Source organism: Melitaea cinxia, chromosome 5 (assembly GCF_905220565.1).
Source record: "Melitaea cinxia chromosome 5, ilMelCinx1.1, whole genome shotgun sequence".
NCBI lineage: Eukaryota > Metazoa > Arthropoda > Insecta > Lepidoptera > Nymphalidae > Melitaea > Melitaea cinxia.
In genome coordinates, this window is record NC_059398.1 from 1974540 (window position 1) to 1995276 (window position 20737).

Genomic DNA, 20737 nt, shown 5'->3' on the forward strand with positions numbered 1-20737 from the left:
GGTGACACAATTGATCGAAATTGTCTTTTGTTAAAAAAAAATTGAGTGACAATTATAGTGAATTCTATTATCTATAATTGGTTCGATTAAACTTTTCCCTAGATCGTGTATGTATCGAAGAAAATCCATCTTAGAGATTTACTTTTTTTGCTAGAACAAAATTTTGGGCCAAGAATACTATGGTAAGAACATAAAACTGATTTTGATACACATATTTATTTATTTTAATTTCGATACACCATATTATTGTATGAAAGTTTATGTATTATATACAAAAGGTTTGATACCATTTAAAAAACATCAATAAATTCCACTACAAATGGCAACACCATACTGATTATTTCACTTCATATAACGGCAACACCGTTATTCACAGAGCGCTGTTAATTTTCGAGAATCCCGCGTTACGCTATTTAGGAGAAGAGAAAAAGTCGCCAGCATCGGTACAGCGCAGTTACTCGCTGTATATGGACGGAGGTTGAATGGGAATAGTCGTACAAGGAGTGGACTTATTTGACGCAGGAGAAAAAGACTATAGACCGATAGGTCAACCTAGTTCGACGGTTGAAATAGAACTGGCTGGAATAGAGAGATGTGAAACCTTATTTTATGGACTGTTATAATATCGATGTTTGTATGAATTCAAAGTCTCGTTGTAACTATTCCACGTTTGAAAATAAATCTATATTTTTTTATTTTCTTTTTTAAAGTCTGCTGTTTGACTTAAATTTTCTAAGATATGCTTTTTTAAATAAAATCTTTTTGAATAAAATACTTTATCATAGATCTACTTTTATCGTAGGAAGTTAATTTTGTAACGGATACACAATTAATTTTTGACCAACTTTTGCATTAGGAAGTGAAATGATGTCTTCCTAAAGAAACACTGTGATCTTAAAATTTTTATTAGAGGATGATATTCATAAGAATTACAACCAAACGAAATAATTGATGACATATCAAGACGACTAAATAAAATACTATGTTAAAGATCACCAAATTAAATGAAACGTCATCCATAACATGGCCATTATGAACATCAAAGCATTCGAATAATTAATTCCCGCTTTCCTCAACTTGTCGAGTAAAGAAGTAAAAAATTCACGAATAAATTTGAGCAATCAAGATAAAATTACCTCATTCTCGGTACTGTAAATGTCAACTACATTACCGTCGTGAAAATTGGTAAATCGTCGCCAAAATTTTTAAAGCATTTGATGATCATGTAGGGTTTGAAAATTTTATTTTTCTTGTAAACATTTGTTAAGGTTAGTACAAGAATCAGAATTTAATCAGATTATGGCACAACTTCACTCAAACTTCATCCCTGAAATGATTAAATATTAATGGTAAACGATAGTAGCTTGTATTAATAAGAAACACCTACATTGGTCTATAATCTTTTAGAAAGAAAAACTATCTCCAATTGCCATACACACGATATAATCAACATTATATACGATTAACTGCAGCTGAATAGTAGCCGTCAACACAGATAAAACCAGGAATGATGTCTCGTAGGAAATTAAGAAGAGTGATACGTCTGTAGAAGTGTTGTAAGTATCTTTTCCAAATCAAAAAGGTTTTAGTTTTTTGTCTATCCTCCTACTTGCTATTTTACCAGCTTCTCAGCAACACTCGTATTTATATTATAATTATCGTAATGTCCATAGTCTAAATACATGATATGGGCACAGATGATAGAATGTAACTTTCCATAAAACTCATTCACCGATACCATATGTGATCCTAACTGTGAATCACATAGTGGAATCAACTTTTTTCTATGACCGCTAACATCTAATTGTGCGCATGTTACACCGTTATCAATGAGGGTGAGCAGGAAGGACATAAAAGGGAAACTCTGAGTCCACTTTTTAATAGTTCGGTGTAAGAGTTACAGTTCGGTACAGTTATGACAGACCAAGCTGAATATGGAAGTGGATTTTAAATAGTAAGTGGGACAGAGACTTGTACGTGATAACCCGTAAAGGGTCTTGTTTGAAACACATGGCGTCTAGATCGGTCTGTAGTATTTGCTATACCTTCCTTCGTAGGTTTAATGTTTGGTAATAATTATTTTATTTTAATTCCAAATCCGCCAAACCACAGTGCAGCACCGTGGTGGATTAAGCTCCCATCTTCCTCCTACATGGAGGAAGAGGCCTATGCCCAACACTGGGATGTTACAGTCAGAATCGTGATTGTATTACAAACCTAAAATAGGGATAAAATGGTTAGATTAAGCACTTTTAGTAGTGCCCATTTTACATAGATCATTTTATCAATATTATATGGAAATTAAAATAAGTCAGGGCGCTTTCAAAACCAGGCTGACCTTTGAATTGTACGTAGTTAACTTATTTGAGATTGAACTGACGAACGGAACAATTTTCGAGATATGTTAATATATGAGATTAGCTTCAGTTTGAGTGGAACTTCCGATTAGACATAAAATTGTCTCGCTTACAATAGCAAAAGATTATACATTCGTAGAACTATACTACTGCACAGTACACTATTCTACTTTTACGCTACTGTTTCCAGTTGATGCGTTTTGTAATAAATTAATCTCATCATACATACATTGACCCTTAAAATGACCTCTCTGTTTTAAACAGATTTGTAAAAAAAATGAACATAATTATATACATAGAGTAATTGACTCCTATGTGTACTTATGTTAAAATATTTTATCTGTACTGCACTATTAATATACCTACTGTTCATCCCTAAGTTCCAGGTCGGGACATATAGTATCTTAATGAATATAATAAAAGGGCTAAAAATCTATCATCGGGCGCCAGGATGATATAAATAATAAGAACAGCACGAGTTGTTATCGTGAAGGAAATTAACTGCCCAAAGGTCATCCCTATCGGATGCTCCAGCATCTTATCATCATTCATTGCCATTACTACCTCCAGGGTTGAGTTTACAAATGTAACCTGTACATAGTTACGTTAGTTAGTAGTTCCTAACTTATTTTTATTTGTACGATTCTGATTCATAAGAATAAAATTTATTTAAAGAGTTTGGAGTATACATAATTGAACACATGTTCAGTCGATACCGAAAAGTTTTTAAGAAGTTGTTGTATTGGAGGGAAACACGAAAGGAAAAAATCTCTCCAGTGACAAATATGGAGTGCCTTCCAAAAATTTGAAAAAATATTATCAATATAAAAAATTCGAACTAAATATTACAGTTCGTGTTATAAGTACAGATATATAATGTAGCTAAGCTAGTAAAGTCGACTTTATTTTACAATAAACTAGCCCTCAATAAATATCTTATGGATAGGCATTACGTAGCAGAATTTAGAGAATGTTATCTCCCCGAGCACAGAATCCAGCTAATTATAGTAATGCACGGGATAAAATAATTTATTAATATTTTCGCGCCCGACCCCGCCCTCTTTCGTTACTCGTGCGCTATCTTGCGCCCGCGCCGACCCGTGCAGGGCGCGCCGCACAATGAACCTATGTGAGAAATTGAGCATTAAATGTTTTCATAGAACTACCATCATTATGGACATATATACTTTTTTGTTTAAGAGAATCTTTCATTACGCCAAGTGAAAGAAAATACTTTTATTTGGAACAGTATAAATAAAATACATATACCACTGTCGAGAACGCCTCCTACCTCCTATAGATACCTATAGGGTTAGAAGTTATTCCGCTAATAATAAACATTAGTACCAATATAAACGTAACCCCCGAATTCCTAAGGTAAAATTTGTATTCAGCTACTATCTCCATTCTCTATGTATAAAGAGGCCCTCTAACTAAAGAAAAACTGCAAAGTCGTAGGTTTCGACTTTAGATACGAAATCCTCATAAATACTTTTAAAAAAACCATCAAAAAATTTAATCAGTTCCAAGCGCCCAATTTCCATCATATTGCCAGAGTGAAAAGAAAACAGAAACACGTTATTTGTCGGCAGTGCCTTAAACGCGCCTTAAGAAAGCACTCTATTTTATTCCTAAGTCCATACAGACCATTCAACAGTCCTGGATAAATGATACCAACAATCGTACCGTCCAGACCAAATTCAGACCGCCTGTCCAGACGAATGATCAAGACTTTAATGTTTGTCTTCCTTCTAAGGATTGTTAGACTTTGTAACATCGTCATCGATAAATGTAGCATATTAAATTATAAACCAAGTCGCATAATTTTAAAAGTATTTCAAAGGATTTCGAAAATGGATTACTCTGCTCATGAACATAATCAGCTAAAATATGCCATATATCCCGTAACAAACAGATCCAGTTATGACCATAACGTACTAACAAATTACATACCTAATAATCATCAGCATAGACATAAAAAAAAAGTAAAAATCCATGTCTCCATAATAGCAATAGTCAATATAATATGTAACCCTTTTAAATTCAGTCATATACATGAAAGCTAGCGTCACAAATCTCATATACAAAGTTATGTAATTGATTATAAAGTTAATCATAAAGCACAATTGTGTAAATTATGCGGAATTTATTAATAGGCGTCTCCGAGTATTCGGACTATCTCTTACCCAGCGCAAACAATAAGTTATTGTATCCAGCGTTTACTGCTGTATGGCGCCAACGGATTGTCATTCTGGTTGACTGAACGTGGTGACCGGTGAATCATACATACAAATAACTAAAAGGATCTTTTGTAAACTAGCTGATAACCTGAGACTTCTCATGGACGTCTCAAAAGAGTGAAAGGATTATGAGTAATTTAAAAAGTAATAAAATTAAATTATTTTATGATATTTGAGTTTCAATTCAACCCTTTTGACGATTACTATTTTTTTTTTGTAATATTGTACAAAGGAGAAGAATAAAAAATGAACCCAAACCATTAATAGAAAAAAGATAATTGTAATTCTCGTACTTTTTTTAACAACACGATAACCTTCTGACAAATATTACATAGTACATAACTGGCAAGATTAATCTTATAAAAGAAACGACACAGATCTGTGTGACAGAAAAGTAAAATAATGTAGTAAAGATAGTCACATAACACATTTGGATACATCACGGACAAAACATTATGTAAATAGATAATTGAGCCTTTCAGGTTTATTTCTTACAATCTTGGTCTTTATCTGAATGAATTTGATCTTGTGATATAGTGATCTTCATTTAATACAAGATTACCTGTGTTTTATGAAACAATAATTTTATAGAAACCATGTTTTTGTATTAGCAATAGCATATTTCTGTTTTTGATCTTTACGTTTTATTTTTTGAACATAAAATTCATTATAATTAAACAACTTTTACGGATTTTATCGTGGGTTATTATTTTTTTTTTTACATGCCCGAAGTTTTGGATACAGCAACCATGGTCACGGCAGGACCTCCCGAAAAAAAGTTGTTTCATTATAATGAGTGAAATTCGCGTAAACATTAGAAAATAATACATAGAATACATGTTAATACGTAACTCAGAGAGTTGTGAAACAAGCAAAAAAAACCAAACTCGTCTATATCAGCTGGTTTATTACAAAATTATTATTATAGAGTAGGTTAAGAAATGATGTTCCTTTTTCCTTTTTACCAACGTCATCCGCATCATCGACGTTAACATATAGGTAATGAGTGTCATTGATCAATCTCATTGTTCCTTTGTTATGCACAGACGCACAATAGAATAATTTCGCATTAGCTGCATTCATGATAAATCGAACAGACAGATGGACTGGCGTGAATATTGCGTAATTATATGTTTACAGCCAGGAACTATTGTATAAAAATGAAAATGGAGCAAAAGAGTAACAAAGTTGACCAGCCCGTTGATGTAGTTTGCAGCATTTTTTCTTTTCTATTTCTATGCCTTGTCCTAAAGGTTGTCTGGAATCGCTCTTTTAGCGATAAAACTACCTTTATATATCTTCCTCTAATTGTACTACTTTTTTTTAACTTCTAATGGTAGCTTTGTGGGTTAGATTTCCACAGCGATTCCTAATTCATATGTAGATTTATCACAAAAATTTCGTGTATCTATATGTCAACTGTAAACTAAAACCTTAAGCTACCTTAGGAAGAAATGATCGCGTTGTATATAAAAAAAAGTGAAGCCGAAAGAACGAATAGAAAACGAGGAAGAGACCACACAAGGAGGAAAACAAAATTAAATTGACAGCATGGTCAAGCTTGAGAGGGAGTGGAGATCGTTGGATTATTTTAATAATAGGCCTGTCGTACTTAGAGTCTTCATAAATTTGTATTTGATTATTGAAGATAATTGTTAACATAGACATAAACAGCAGTCTATTTTTAACCAACTTCAAAAAAGGAAGATATTCTTAATTAGACCGTATTTTTATGTGTGCTACCTAATTACTTTGTACTGGTTGGATCAATTTCGAAAAGACTTTTTTTTTAATCGAAAGACGAAGAAGAAGTTTTTCATATGGTCCCATTAAATTAAAATCGAGATCTTCGGGGGTACCATTTGAGTAATTTCTAATAATGCCTATTTGGCTATTGTTCGTCTGCCGTCGTTGTATTACTGGTCAATGTAATTGAAGTTGGTTTTATTTAGTTTGCAAGCAAACACAATTATTATTGTACTTTCAATTAGATAATACTGAAAATTTAGATAACAAAGTATTTAAAAAAAACATCTATTTTTATTGATATTCTATTTACATCCCATTCTTAGCAATTTGCATGATACCTTTGATCAGAATGTTAAAAAAATGAAATTAATAAATAACAAAATTCTATGTAATATTTTTTTTCATAATATATATGTAATTATGTATATGTTCAATCTCATTAACATTTAACCGAAACGAATGCTTTAAAGGGCTGTAATTAAATAATAGATTTAAGAATGCTTACTAATGAAAGAGGCCAGAATCACCGCAGGCTGATTGATATTTTTTTCACAAAAACTACCATAGACTTAAAATCTGTATCCGAAATGGCATCAAATTGTATATTATTCTGTACCTTCAGCATAATTCTTTTATAGCATAATTATATAAGAAATAGTCAATAATACAAACGCTTGTCTATTTTATTATATTTATAAATATACGAATCAACAAACAAATGTATTTGACACTTCTGAATAATTCTAACTCTTCGACACTCGCAACAAACTACGCGCGTGTCTAATTCAACATTATTCTTTCTTGTTTGTGATGAATACGATTTAAATGGTGTGTTATTAATGAATTTAATGTTATTTTTAACCTACAACCTTTTTTTCAAGACTCGGTATTAATTTAAGATGAATATCTTAAATTGTTATCAAAGACTAACAATACAACTTGGCTATACTCGTAACTGACAACATTGTACAAATATTTCTTTCCGGTTTGGATTTCTGTCTTTGTGGGTACCCTACCGTGCCTCTGAGAGCACGTTAAGCTGTCGGTTCTGATTGTTATCATATACACCTGATAGCGATCGTTACTCATAACGTTACTCTTCACTTCAGCATAGTGTAGTCCACTGCTGGACGTAGGCCTCCAAAAGTTCGCCAAAAATAGCGTGAAATCATGTGTTTTGCCCATAGTCACCACGCTGGGCAGGCGGGTTGGTGACCGCAGGGCTAGCTTTGTCGCACTGAAGGCGCTGCTGCTCGTCTTCGGCCTGTATATTTCAAAGCCAGCAGTTAGATGGTTATCCTGCCATCGGTCGGCTTCAAGTTCCAAGGTGGAAGTGGAACTGTGTTATCCCTTAGTCGCCTCTTACAACACCCACGGGAAGAGAGAAGGTGGCTATATTCTTTAATGCCGTAGACACACAGCGTAACTCTTAGTAGGGAATAACGTTACTCTTAGTAGAGAATAACGTTACTCTTAGTAGGGAATAACGTTACTATTAGTAGGGAATATATGCGTCAACCCGAAGTGGAACAGGGCGGTGGATTAAGCGCCGACTGTTGTCCTACATGGAGAAAGAGACCTATGTCTAACAGTTGGATGTTAAAGGCTGAATCGATGGATTATCAGGACACGGTGTACAAAATAAAACTAAAAAAGGTATAATTATAAATTCAGGAAAAAACAATAGCGGTAAAAATAGAATTAAAAAAAAAAACCGAAAATGGATGAAACGTAAAAATATCCAAGACATCCTCGGTAGACAATAACACAAGCCGTATAAGGACGCGTCCGAAACAGACGCACGTAGCTGTCAACGACGCCATATTAGGTACGCGTGCAGCAAGAACTCAGGAATCCGTCTGACAAATCACCGGACAATTTGTTTGCTTAAGTATCCGCGGGACGGCAGTAAAAATTTCGCGCCGTTATTAAAAAATTATCGTTTCGCGATGTAAATCACGATGTGTTTTTGTGAACGCTTGTCTCGTTTCGGTAATATTGTTATGATTATTTTGAAGTGTGTAGTTTTTAAATGTACCTTTAGGATTTAATGGTGGTTTTATTAAAATCATAAGATGTAACAATCGGTTTTATGGTTTCGTCGTAAGTAAAATAATAGTAACATTTAATTTATTAAAATATATCAAAAATAAATCAATAATTTCTTTATTTGTTTTCTACAATTTCTAAACACTTGAATCTGAGATCAACCACAAATAATTTATAACAAGAAAATTAAATAATTTCATTTTCGCTGCACATCTTCTATAATTTACAGCTTTCCCTTAGAGATGCAAATACTGACAATTCAAATATTTCTTATAAATACTTAAGCCAAGTTATTTTTATTTTAAACTCGTATAAAGTAAACAATACGAATGATACTTAGAAGAGAAGTATCGCTACATCAATCAATCGAGCTCCATATAGAGATTGCTTTGAAATAAAGCCTAAACCATAGTACACACAATCCTACTAGACAGGTTTAGCATTACATGTGATTTTTTTTAATACAACCCTATCCCCAATACCCCAGGAGCCTGGTCACCTTACCCACCACAGACACACAGCACTGCTTGAAAGCAGCATTATTTAGCTGTGATCTTTTGTAAGGTTAAGGTACTTCCCAATCGGGATGCTCCAGATTTTGAGCTATATCCGACCTCAGTTACCTCAGCGATACACGTGCTTTGACGTTGAAATATCCTTTCTTGCATTATAGTGAGGATAAAGGTAAGTGATGACGCTTAGAGATCGTTTAGACTAAGAATTTCTTGCATAAGTTGAATAAAACTCTAGGGGCGGATCCAGCCCCCAAAAAAGGTTGTAGACATAGTCACCCAAAAATCGATAACTGCTAGTCGGAGTACGAACTCGCTCTTGAACAATCATTAGGTATATGACGAATAAACGACTTTTGAATTTAATTATTTCCTTTTTACCGCGCATTTTTGGTGTAGAAATATAATCATTGGAGGAAGTCAGACCTGATTTAGTATTGTAGGCATCCCCGGGCTATTTTTATAAGCTACCCCATGAATGAACAGAAAAAGGAATGAAATTTATCGGCTGACCTATTTTAGGCCAGCTATACAACAATTCCATAAAATAATCGAGTCATGGGAAAATATGTTTCGGCTAAAGGTTTTAGGAATGCCCACCGGTGCACAAAGGTGGATCCGCCTCTGGTTTTCTCGATAAGAGTAACCGTTTCCCACTGTACGTTTGTTTGTCACACTAGTGGCATATAAAACTAATAAATAAATAAACAGTTTCTAAGAAAAAAAGCAAAAATAGAATATTCCCTTTTTGTCACGTCAATGCGTTCTCAAGTCTGAAGTAAGTAGGTGCGCGCACGCAACCAGCATGAAGCGACATCGCGATATCTAGCGATTTATCGCAGGAAATATATTTGCAAGTGTAATAATGGCCGATACATGATCGGATACGAATGGAAAATTACTCTTTTCAAGTAAAACGACGCGTTACAAGCGAACGCCGTTTATGGCAACACCGGCTTTTGTGTCACATACATTTCAAATAGATATTTATAGTTCTCTAGATGTATGATAAAACGTCAATCCCGTCGATCTGTTGATAATTATCGTTATTGACAATTATGTTCTGATAATTATTGAGTTTGAGGTGCTTATTTATTTATTTATTTATTTATTTATTTATTTATTATATCCATTAGCAATAAAAAAAAAACATTTTAAAAACTCACTGTAAGAATTTATGGAAATAAGGACTCTTGAACAATATCTCTAGACATCTATTTCAAAACCCGATTACTTTATATCTATTTAGTCAAATTTTATTTTTCAAACAAGCTAAAGACCCATTAAGTATATACTCGTAATATAGTGTCATCAAAATTGGTCTAACGGTACGTAACAAAACTTTAACGTTCCGTTACAGGCTGAATTGGATCCCACCGAAAAACGTAACTATATCCTACAATAACACTAAAGAAAAAGTATATGTACAAGCAAACGATTGACTATACGCCACCCGACAGCGTGGGAATGCAAACCAATAAAAATAACAAAAAATAACTTAGACAACAAATAAAAACGACCAACAATTACGTCCAAAGTAAGAGCTTAGATCGGGTCCTGTAGGCATAGTAACAAAATGCTTGCGTTGGTCTGTTTGTAGATTAAATATTTTTGTTAAATAATTATATATTTGTGCTAATTATGTAATCAGGTACTGTTCTAAAAACACATTGCACAATCAAACTATTTTATTAATTATAATAATATAAAACCATTTTATAAAATAAGTTTATAGGTATAATATTAAAAATAAAAAAATAAAAATGAAAAACAGAAATCAGCCATTATATACGCGCATTTTATAATTCATTTTCACATTTTCATAAATTCATTTCTTATTTTAAGGTTTTATATACTTTTAACTTATTTGACGTGACATTATTTTTTTTTTTTGGCATTTTAGAAGTTAGTAGACAAGTAAAGTCCTGTTAAGCCCGTTTTTGTGTCGTGATCTATATTGAAAGGTTCGCACGTAAAACGAATAGTTTTTTTTTTTTTTTTTTTTTTTTAAATTTTGGAAACAGGTTTTGAACTAAAAACAATTCTAAACAATAGTGTTAATAATATAGTGTCAAAATCAAAGATTTTTTTTATTAAAAACACGAATCTTCACGAAATCACATTGATCTTTAAAAATCATTATCTTGTCGCCTCGCAACGTTACCACACTTTTAAATTTTTCTCATATTAAACCTCGAACGAACCCGCGGGCGACAACAGGTCCATTATAAATAAACGACGTGAGACCTGAGCAAAAACATTACACCGCGACATATAGGGGAGCAATTATAAATCAATAAATATCTTAAACGATATTGTAACCGAGGAAATACAGGCTGTGTAGAAAAATGTATTTATTGAAAAGGTTTTATATCTAACTTTATTTAAATCAATACAAATGTCTGTCTGTTACGATTTCACGCCAAAACCACTGTATTGGTTCTGATGACATTTGGTGAATACATCGGTAACGGTCATATAACACATTTAATGACGAAAAATGGTTTGAAGGGTTAACAGGAAGAAAAAGAGGTTTTTCGTCGATGTCAAGTTAACGCCGTGAAATTTTGTATACAGGCATTTAATAAGGAATACCTAAGCATAAAAATTTCCGCTGGAGCAGACGTGTCCTGGAGTGTAGACCGCATGTTGGCAAACACAGTGCAGACGATCTACGTAAGAATGCCGGTGGCGGCTGGATGAGGATTGCGGAACACCAGGATGTTGGAGCAGTGGACTCCGATAGGTTGACGAGAAGCGTAAAAATTATGTAGCGTAGACAAAGACGTAAGCCAAAGCTAATATGTAATATAAAACTAATATAAACTGAAATATTATTAGTGAAGCTCAAAACTATTATTATCTTTTAAGTTTTTCTACTTAAATACAATCACTAAATTGTTTATCATCCCTCTAATAATATAAACTACTCAATCGGTATAAAGAATCATTAATCTATTAAACAACTTCCGTAGCTGTTATGGTCTCAACCATTTCAATCTATAAAAAAAAAAGTATAAAATACTTCATCGAAATGTCAATATATAATTTTAAACGTTTAGAATTTATTGACTAACAACTTAAGTAGAATTACGAAAAAATAGTTCATTTAATTCGCATTATAAGGAATAACTCAAAAAAATACTTAACAAACATCAATTAAAATGGGACCACGGGATAAGCACTAGCTTTCGAAAAAACATCGAAATTTGGATTACACAGATAATAAAAAAAATTAGTCGACTTGACAACCTGTCAAATTAGGTATGTTCTTATTATGTAACGTCAAAAAATTCCTTCTTCTGTTTAGAAGAGTACAACAGGACGTTTTAGATCAGCTACAGTACGTAATGATAGTACTAGTCGATGAGCATAAAGTGCGTGCACCGTTAAACCAGATCCTCTGTTAAAAAAAAAAAAAAGAAAACTTAGGTTTCTTCTAAGCCATATTCCTTTTTGTATATAACTTTTAAATAGGACTCAACCAAATGAGAATTATACCAAAAAAGTTTTAAGGAATTCCTCCACCTCAACAGCCTGTATAGCGGAGAATCCATCACTAATTCAGAACACGGCGCTGCAACAAACAGAACAAAACTCAAAACAAATTGCCGCGTCAGCCGAGACCGTTTTTGCACTAATTCGGCATACCTAAATAAAAATTCCGTCTCCTCTTTAAGTGGTCGCAAAAACCAAGTATGGTACGCTTCGGCGAACGCATTCGTTGGAGATCTCAGGAAAAAAATTGAGCTGAAAGCTGAGCTAAACGCGATGTTATTCGCATATTGTGAATAAACGACGCCATTTTGTAATTCTTATTTATTTTTTTATTAATGTATCAATACAGAATATAATATCTGACAAGTTTATTGTTATTATGTTGTCGACTTGATACTTTTTTAAGGTTTGTACAAGGTTTAAAACTAAAGTAAATATGAATGTAAACAAGATATTCCGCAAAGTATTTATGGTATGCACAAAACAAAATTTTCTTTTTAATACTAGCCGTCGTCGGCTATTCGAATCATAGCGACTAAATAAATCTCAACGTTGTGTTCGCGCCAAAATAAAGGATTCGATCAGCAGTTCGAAATTTTTTAAATAATTTAAAAAAGAAGCAATTAGGAAAAAAGATTTAATGTGAGAACAGGCAATCGTTGGAGACTCCATTCAAGGAAAAAAACAAAATCGACCAAAATTTAACAATAAAAGTATATAAACAGAAAGTGTATGTCTGCGAAGACAACTCTCTTTTTGAAATTCATTGTAAAACAACAATCGATTTGTATTGTTGTGAAAATATTACTTAATGTAAATTATTAGTATCATAACTTCTATTTTTCTCTTTAACTTTCCAACTATACCGAAATACATTTGCCAATAATAAAACATTAAAACACTGCTATCACTGACCATTAAATTCCCCACCAATCCCATATAACATCAAACAACCAGAGCGTCTAACCAACCCCTTTCCCCATGACACGATTAGTTCCGTCCACAAATCGTAAAAGCAACCTCCTGACCTAATGGTGTGCCAACCCCATGATTGTATTCCTGACCCACTTGCAAATACCAACGCCTTTCGCGGGGAAAATTAATGGTGGACATGATAAATAACATCTTGATAAGGGACATTTATTAAATTGTGGAAAGTCACGATGCTGTCATTTCGCAAACTATAAATCGCGTAAGCGTAAAATTGTCGAGAACGAAATGTTTAATTATTTTTTTTAATGGCATACCGTCATTTTACTTCTGCGAATGGTTTATGATTATTATTTAACTAGCTATGTCTCACGGCTCCACCCAATTTGAGGACAAGACGTGCTAAGATATTATACAGCCAAAAATGATTTTAAAATTAGAAACAACAACTTCTGAGATTAGTGCACTGAAACAAACAAACTCTAAATTTAATAATGTTAGTACAGATAATACTAATTTATCAAGTATTATTACTATAACGCAACTGGCCAACCCGCATTGGATCAAGTGGTAGGTTAAGCTCTGATTCTTCTCCTACATGGGGGAAAGAGACCTATGCCCAGCTGTGGCATATTACAGGTTGAAGCGATTAATATAAAACTCGTACAATAAGGAACAAATGATAAAAAGAAATAACTTAAAATTAATGTTCAAAATATTTCTGACAATACACAAAGATAAAAGAAATTTATTGTGGTCAGTTATCGTTAAGTCTACTGATGACTTTGCATACTTCCACATGACTACTTTAACTGATAAAGAGACTGATAAGTTTTGCCAAAGTAGGACTTGTTACAAACGTGTCATTAATTGGAGCGAAGCATCAGCCTTAAATTGTCAACCTAGCGGGTATCATGAGTAAATTGACGATTTAGTATAAAATAAAATAAATAGTTGATGTTGTGTCTTTACATATCAGTGTGCTAAGTCGAATCCATTTTATAACACTTATAAATTAGTAAAATATTTATTTTATTATAAATTAGTTAAATTCAAAAGTTTATGTAAAATTAAATACTTTAATAAATAAAAGTAATTAAATATGTAAATACATCGTTCTAATACTATAAATGACAAGTTATCGCTGAGAAATATACGAAAGCTGAACTTTCGGCTAAAAGCCATCATCCTACAATCAGTTCACGATGTCGGGTGTAACAGGAAGGGTGCAGCAAGACCCATAAACTTTATAGGTCACTATTACATTGTTTATGGGGTCACAAGACATCATAAACTTAGAATGTCTCATCCTCAGTCTTCATACTATATAAGGTTTATTATATAATAAACAATGAAATAAAATTATATAAATTTGTTTCTTGTTCGTTATAGAACTGTTTTATGAATCTGTGATTATATCTGTGTTAGTAAAAATCTAGTTTCAACCATAAATAACCAGTTTAAAGCGGTTTGTTACGATTATAACAGTTGAGATTCATATCTTTTATTTTTGTACGTACAATGACTAAATAACGGGATCGTGAACATTTCGTTTGTTAGATTAATCCTTTGAGATTTCTAAATCATGAAAATAATTACAAAAACTTAGTAGGTATATGACAAAATTATAAAATTAAATTTTATTTCCGTATTATTGTGATGCCAGAATAAAATAAAACACCATGGGTCTAGTATTTATTGTAAACTAAAAAAATACTTTACAAGTAAAACCTTGCATACCTACTTTTATCTTGTATATTATTATAATATTTTTTTCACAAAAAACATAATTTAAATCATAAAAAAGTGTATCATGTAAGTGTTATATAGTTAAAAAATAAGAATTATATATCGACACCTGATATGAAGAACGTTGTATCTGATTTTGTTAAGTTTTCAAGAGAGCGTTTTACAATTTTGTTGCATTTAAAAAGTGGCCAAGAGATGTTAAATAATGCCGCAGCCCGCATCCGTATTGAAGTAAATTGTTCTACTATTAATTTTTGCGTTCTTTAGTATGAACTTGACTACGTTGTTATACATCAAACGGACAGCGGTTTTTGTTCAAGTTACATTGATTAAGAATACGATTGTTTTAGTTTAAAAACTTTGTATGAACAGTTCCAATAATGTAGTATATCAACTTAATATATATTGCAGACTTCTGTGATGTTGAAATTTGATTTAAAAAAATGGTTCGTTATTACAATGTTAATGTATTCAAAGAAGACCAATGTAATACATATTTTTTATTTTTGTAACCGAAATTACAATACTTTTAAACAGAAATCTGATTATTTTGAATTACAATGAAATTATTTTTCGTTTAAAAATCGGTCAGTGGTCGTATAAACACGGTTCCCAGATTGGAAGATACCTTTTTCCCCTCAGTATTTTGATAGTCTAATTAGAAAACATTGTTTCATTAGTTACAATGTTCTTCATATCCTGCGATATAAATTTTTTACATATTATACAATTAAGTAGACTTACCACAATAGGCCCATTTCTGCCAGTGCTGGTGAGTGTGGCTCCAAACCACTGGTTCGATTTCTGATCGATCTGTCGGTGAGCGGTGTCCACGTTGTTGTCTGTGGGGCGAAAACTTCAAATTAGTTTCAACTAAATTCGTTGTTCTTTATTTAAATTTAACGAAGAATGTTTCTTTGCACATTTAATTTTTTTTTTAATTTTGAACGACTTTTAATATGTGAGTAAGTTTGGGATTCTGCCTTAGACTTTTTTAAATATTTTCACCCTTAGTCTATTGCGGACTTGAAAAATATTTCATTCATTGTTTGGAAGGTGGAAGAAGAGATAATACAGAGATGGTTCCGTTTCCACTAAACCCAGAAAATCATAATAATTAATCATTTGTGTTTATATATTTTCAAATACATTTTTTTTTTCAATTATACTTAAATAACACATAAAAATATTAAATCAAAAGTATCAATTTAAAAAAAAAAAGAACGTACTTCTAATACGTTATTATGTCATGTAATTTTATATATTAATATGTAATATTACACACCTGAAGTCATAGTGTTTTTATATCATCATTACAGCCTATACAGTCCACTGCTGGACATAGGCCTCCACAAGTTTACGTCAAAAATAACGTGAACTCATGTGTTTTGCCCATAGTCACCACGCTGGGCAGGCGGGTTGGTGACCGCAGTACTGGCTTTGTCGCACCAAAGACGCTGCTGCCCGTCTTCGGCCTGTGTATTTCAAAGCCAGCAGTTGGATGGTTATCCCGCCATCGGTCGGCTTCTTAAGTTCCAAGATGGTTGTGGAACCTTGTTATCCCTTAGTCGCCTCTTACGACACCCACGGGAAGAGAGGGGGTGGCTAAATTCTTTAGTGCCGTAGCCACACAGTAAGTAGTGTTTTTATATAATGAAGTCATAATCGTCTGAGTCAACGGAAGCAGGATATGGCTGTATGACGTACACACTACACAGTTATGAAGGTAATCGTTAATACGTTAACGACCCTCGAACATTACGGATAGATACCGAACAAATATGTAGGTATACAGTTACCTAGACGGAAAGAATATCTAAATATATATTTGACGGACAATTGCAAATATTAACATTAGAGCCTGATTTTTGAAGTCTTTTAAACCTAGGATTTACAAAGATAGGTAAATACGAGTGGATTAATGTAGGCGAAGTAAGAACACAGAGTTAATTTAATGTTATACATAATTGTTAAATAAATACGTAATACATACATATATAAATTTTACATCCAAATTCAGATTGGGAATCGAATACACGACCCTGGAGCAGAAATCAAACTTATTCCCAAGTGCGCCAACATCATCTTACGTAACAATCTGACTCAGACTAAACGATTTTTAACGAGTAATTTGTACTCAATTGATCATTAAAAGCTCATATCTAAATCATTACCTCAACACAACTAGCACAGTGTCGTTTTGTTTTAATAGCTATGAACACATTTACACCTACATCAGGTATATTTGTAACACGGTGACTCATTTGGAAAACACGAAGTAGTTTCAATATTTACTCGACTTTCATCGATTGAAAACATTAGTCATTATCTACTCATAGTAATATTATTTAAGGTACGTTTACGATACGTTTTATTCCATTTGTTTTTTGTGGAACTTCTTTCATTCAATAAAAGGAGTTAGTATACTATACTAAAATCTGACAATGACTGACAGAATACGGTCAGCCAAAACTGGTGGTTATGGAGAAGAATTTTGGCCAGGAAATCTCTTTGATCTGCTTTGATTTTTTATATAATAACTAGCTGACCCCGCAAACGTTGTTTTGCCATATATCTTATTAACTCCCTTAATCCGCCCCCTACAACTTAGGGGTATGAAAAATAGATGTTGTTCGATTCTCAGATCTACCCGATATGCACACGAAATTTCATGAAAATCGGTCAAGCCGTTTAACTACAAACACCGCGATACGAGAATCTTATATATTAGATTTTCGCCATTTATCAACACTGTTTGATTTCATTAAGCGTAGCATAAATTAAAAAAGACAATAACAATACACCTTCATGAAAGAAAACATTAAAAATTTATACAAATCTTATATATAAAATTCTCATGTCACAATGTTAGTTACAATACTCCTGCGAAACGGCTGGACCTATTTTATGAAATTTTATGTGCTTATCGGGTAGGTTTGAGATTAGGCCAACATCTATTTTTCATACCTAACGTGGGGGGTGGATTAGGGGGGTTAAAAACATATATGGCAAAACAACGTTTGTGGGGTCAGCTAGTACTTGTATAAAATTAGGACATCCAAATAAATAAATTGAACAAGGAAACTAAATAAATTAAAATATAATATATAAATATTAATATAATAAACAAATAAAAACGAATCAGACAATCGTAACCTTATAAAGCAACCGAGAATATAAAATAAAAATAAATATTAAAAAAGTATCGATATCATGATAGTCGAGTGGCCCAAATATGGCTTCTGACAAATGACGGGTTGTAAGTTGTGGAGTGGATAAAATTCAATGTGCTGTATAAATCAGAAGATGCCGCTAGCTCCGCCCCTTGTTTGTTCGCCTTTTTGCTTTCATCGCCACCCGAAAGCTTTTAGGTTGAACGTACAATGCTAGCTAAGATATAATGGCACTATGAGCAAATGCATATTCAAAATGTAAAAAAAATATGGTCTTGATAGATCGATGAAAAAAATATTGATTAAATGTCAGTGAACTTGCAGTCTAACGCTTTTTAATTGTCGTTATTTTGTTGTACAGTTGTGTAAAAATGTTAAAATATATACAAATCAAGTTTTTCTAAACGATATTTTTTTTTTCAATAAATTAATAATGATTTGTAAAGATTGTAGATAAAAATGACTTCTAATTAAAAAGTACGTTTGTATGTTAGGGCATGTGAGTCTTAAAAGTGTAGCTTTTGTACGAAATTTAAAATTTAACTCATGTTTTTTGCAAATGCCGTGCTGTTCAATTTTAAAAGTCCTACCTAAGCCTTTTAAAGTCAATTATAAATTATACCTAAATTAAATAAAAATACGAATGTACTGTACTAATAACAAATTCTTAATAAATATATTAAATTAAAATATATTAAATGATAGTTCTGTCAAAGTAATAAAAATCCATAGCTTGTAACTGCGCTATACTTGCAGTGTAGAACATGTAAAAAAGTTGATTTTTATCACGAAACTTTAATGGAATACCTTATACGATGCACTTGGAGGAAATTATAGCTCGATCTCATTGTTGCTGTCGTTATCTCTCTTAAGAAATTATAAGAGTACACGGGAAGAACGGTCGCGCGACTACATCGTGTTTACGAAAAAGTTTGTATATTTATTGTTTTATTTAAAAAAAGCAAAAAAACTGTTTACAATAGATTTGTTTTATGTCATTAACTATATAGCTGACGGGATTATGTTAAAGATTTGTCGTTTTTGTTACCAGTTTGAGTATAATTAAAATTAATTGTGTCTAAAAATAGTTGATGGTATTTTGTATATAAAATTTCTTTTGATTATAGACCTATGTCTTTGTGATCGATATATTTCCATATAGCGATACAGAATTTCATCCTGCGTGCCTGGGTCGTTAATTATTATTTAAATAATTTTTATCAATTTCTAAAATTAATCAAATACAATCGGAAGCAAAAGCTAGTAACAAAAAATAATAATGAATTTCTGGCAGCCTGTATAGCGTTCTTTCGTTCTTATATTAAGACATTAATTTTAAGATGAGTTTTGGGAGTACAGCAATAATTAAACACACGATGAAATAACATTACATCTCCCATATTTTAACATAACCACTTCAATTACAAGCACTTTTCAATAATTTTAAAGAACAAAATACGAGTTCATAAAGAAGTAAATTTTAATGATATGACTTAATTATTGTAATTAAAATTGTATTTACTACTATATATGTATATACAAATTTTAAATATATAAAAAAGCGATGAATCTATAGCTACAGAAGGACCGATGTCCTTCGTTATTTTCCGAATATCATTCAAATATTTTTTCACTAATAATTATACTGAAACAAATGAAAATTGTTTGAACGAATATGTAGATATAATCTTAAAGGTACGAGTGAAAAATACAAAAAAAAGTCTGAAGAAAAAACGGATATGTTTCGTTCACTACTGATAACCTACCACGAAACGGGAAAATTGACACGGGTGACCAAAACATTTCCACATTTTCGTTTTTTTTCCTGGTGACTCACTACTAAATTACGAAAACGAAATTATCCATTTCCTTAATCTTTACCGTAGGAACATTTCTTTTGGACGACCCTTTTTTTGGAGACCCCGGAACTGTACACCCAAATTCGACTCCGGTTATTAGCTAAACGACTTTACACTACGGTACATGAAATTTAACCGGAAATCGAAATTCGATGTGGATAATAAACGAAGGGTGTCTACAACTTTGTATGAACGCTCAAACGTTTTTGTGTCATTATCATAATTATAAAATCTTCATTGTACAACTCCAAACCGCAGTGGAACAGCAAAGTGGATTAGGCTACAATCCTTCTCCAGCAGAGGGATGTTACAGGCTGAATGCATCACCTAACAATTATGCACTACGATGCGGTTAAGTGGAAGAGTTATGGCATTCCATACTTGACATACTGTGTCAATTGCCAATGAGGAGTATAAAGATTAAAGGACAATTCCGTTTCACATTTCTTTTAATAACGTAATTTTTTTTATTATTCTGTCAAATTGCTCGCTACTCTCACAAGTGACAGAAATAAATTTGATAATTATATTAGAACAAGTTTGATGTTACGCTAGTTTTTCGTTTAGGAATAACGTTTGTTAGGCTATAAAACATCATGATTCAAGCATATAACTGGATCA

At 32.4% G+C, this 20737-nt stretch overlaps 1 protein-coding gene across 1 annotated transcript in view; it reads right to left on the bottom strand.

The window, feature by feature from the left end:
- The window catches only part of LOC123653637 (integrin alpha-PS2), a 112545-nt gene that overhangs the window by 28273 nt on the left and 63535 nt on the right, over positions 1-20737 (bottom strand). Inside the window, exon 3 of the mRNA XM_045589630.1 lies at positions 15829-15926. Coding sequence (XP_045445586.1) covers positions 15829-15926 — 98 coding nt within the window. The remainder of the gene's footprint in view (positions 1-15828; positions 15927-20737) is intronic.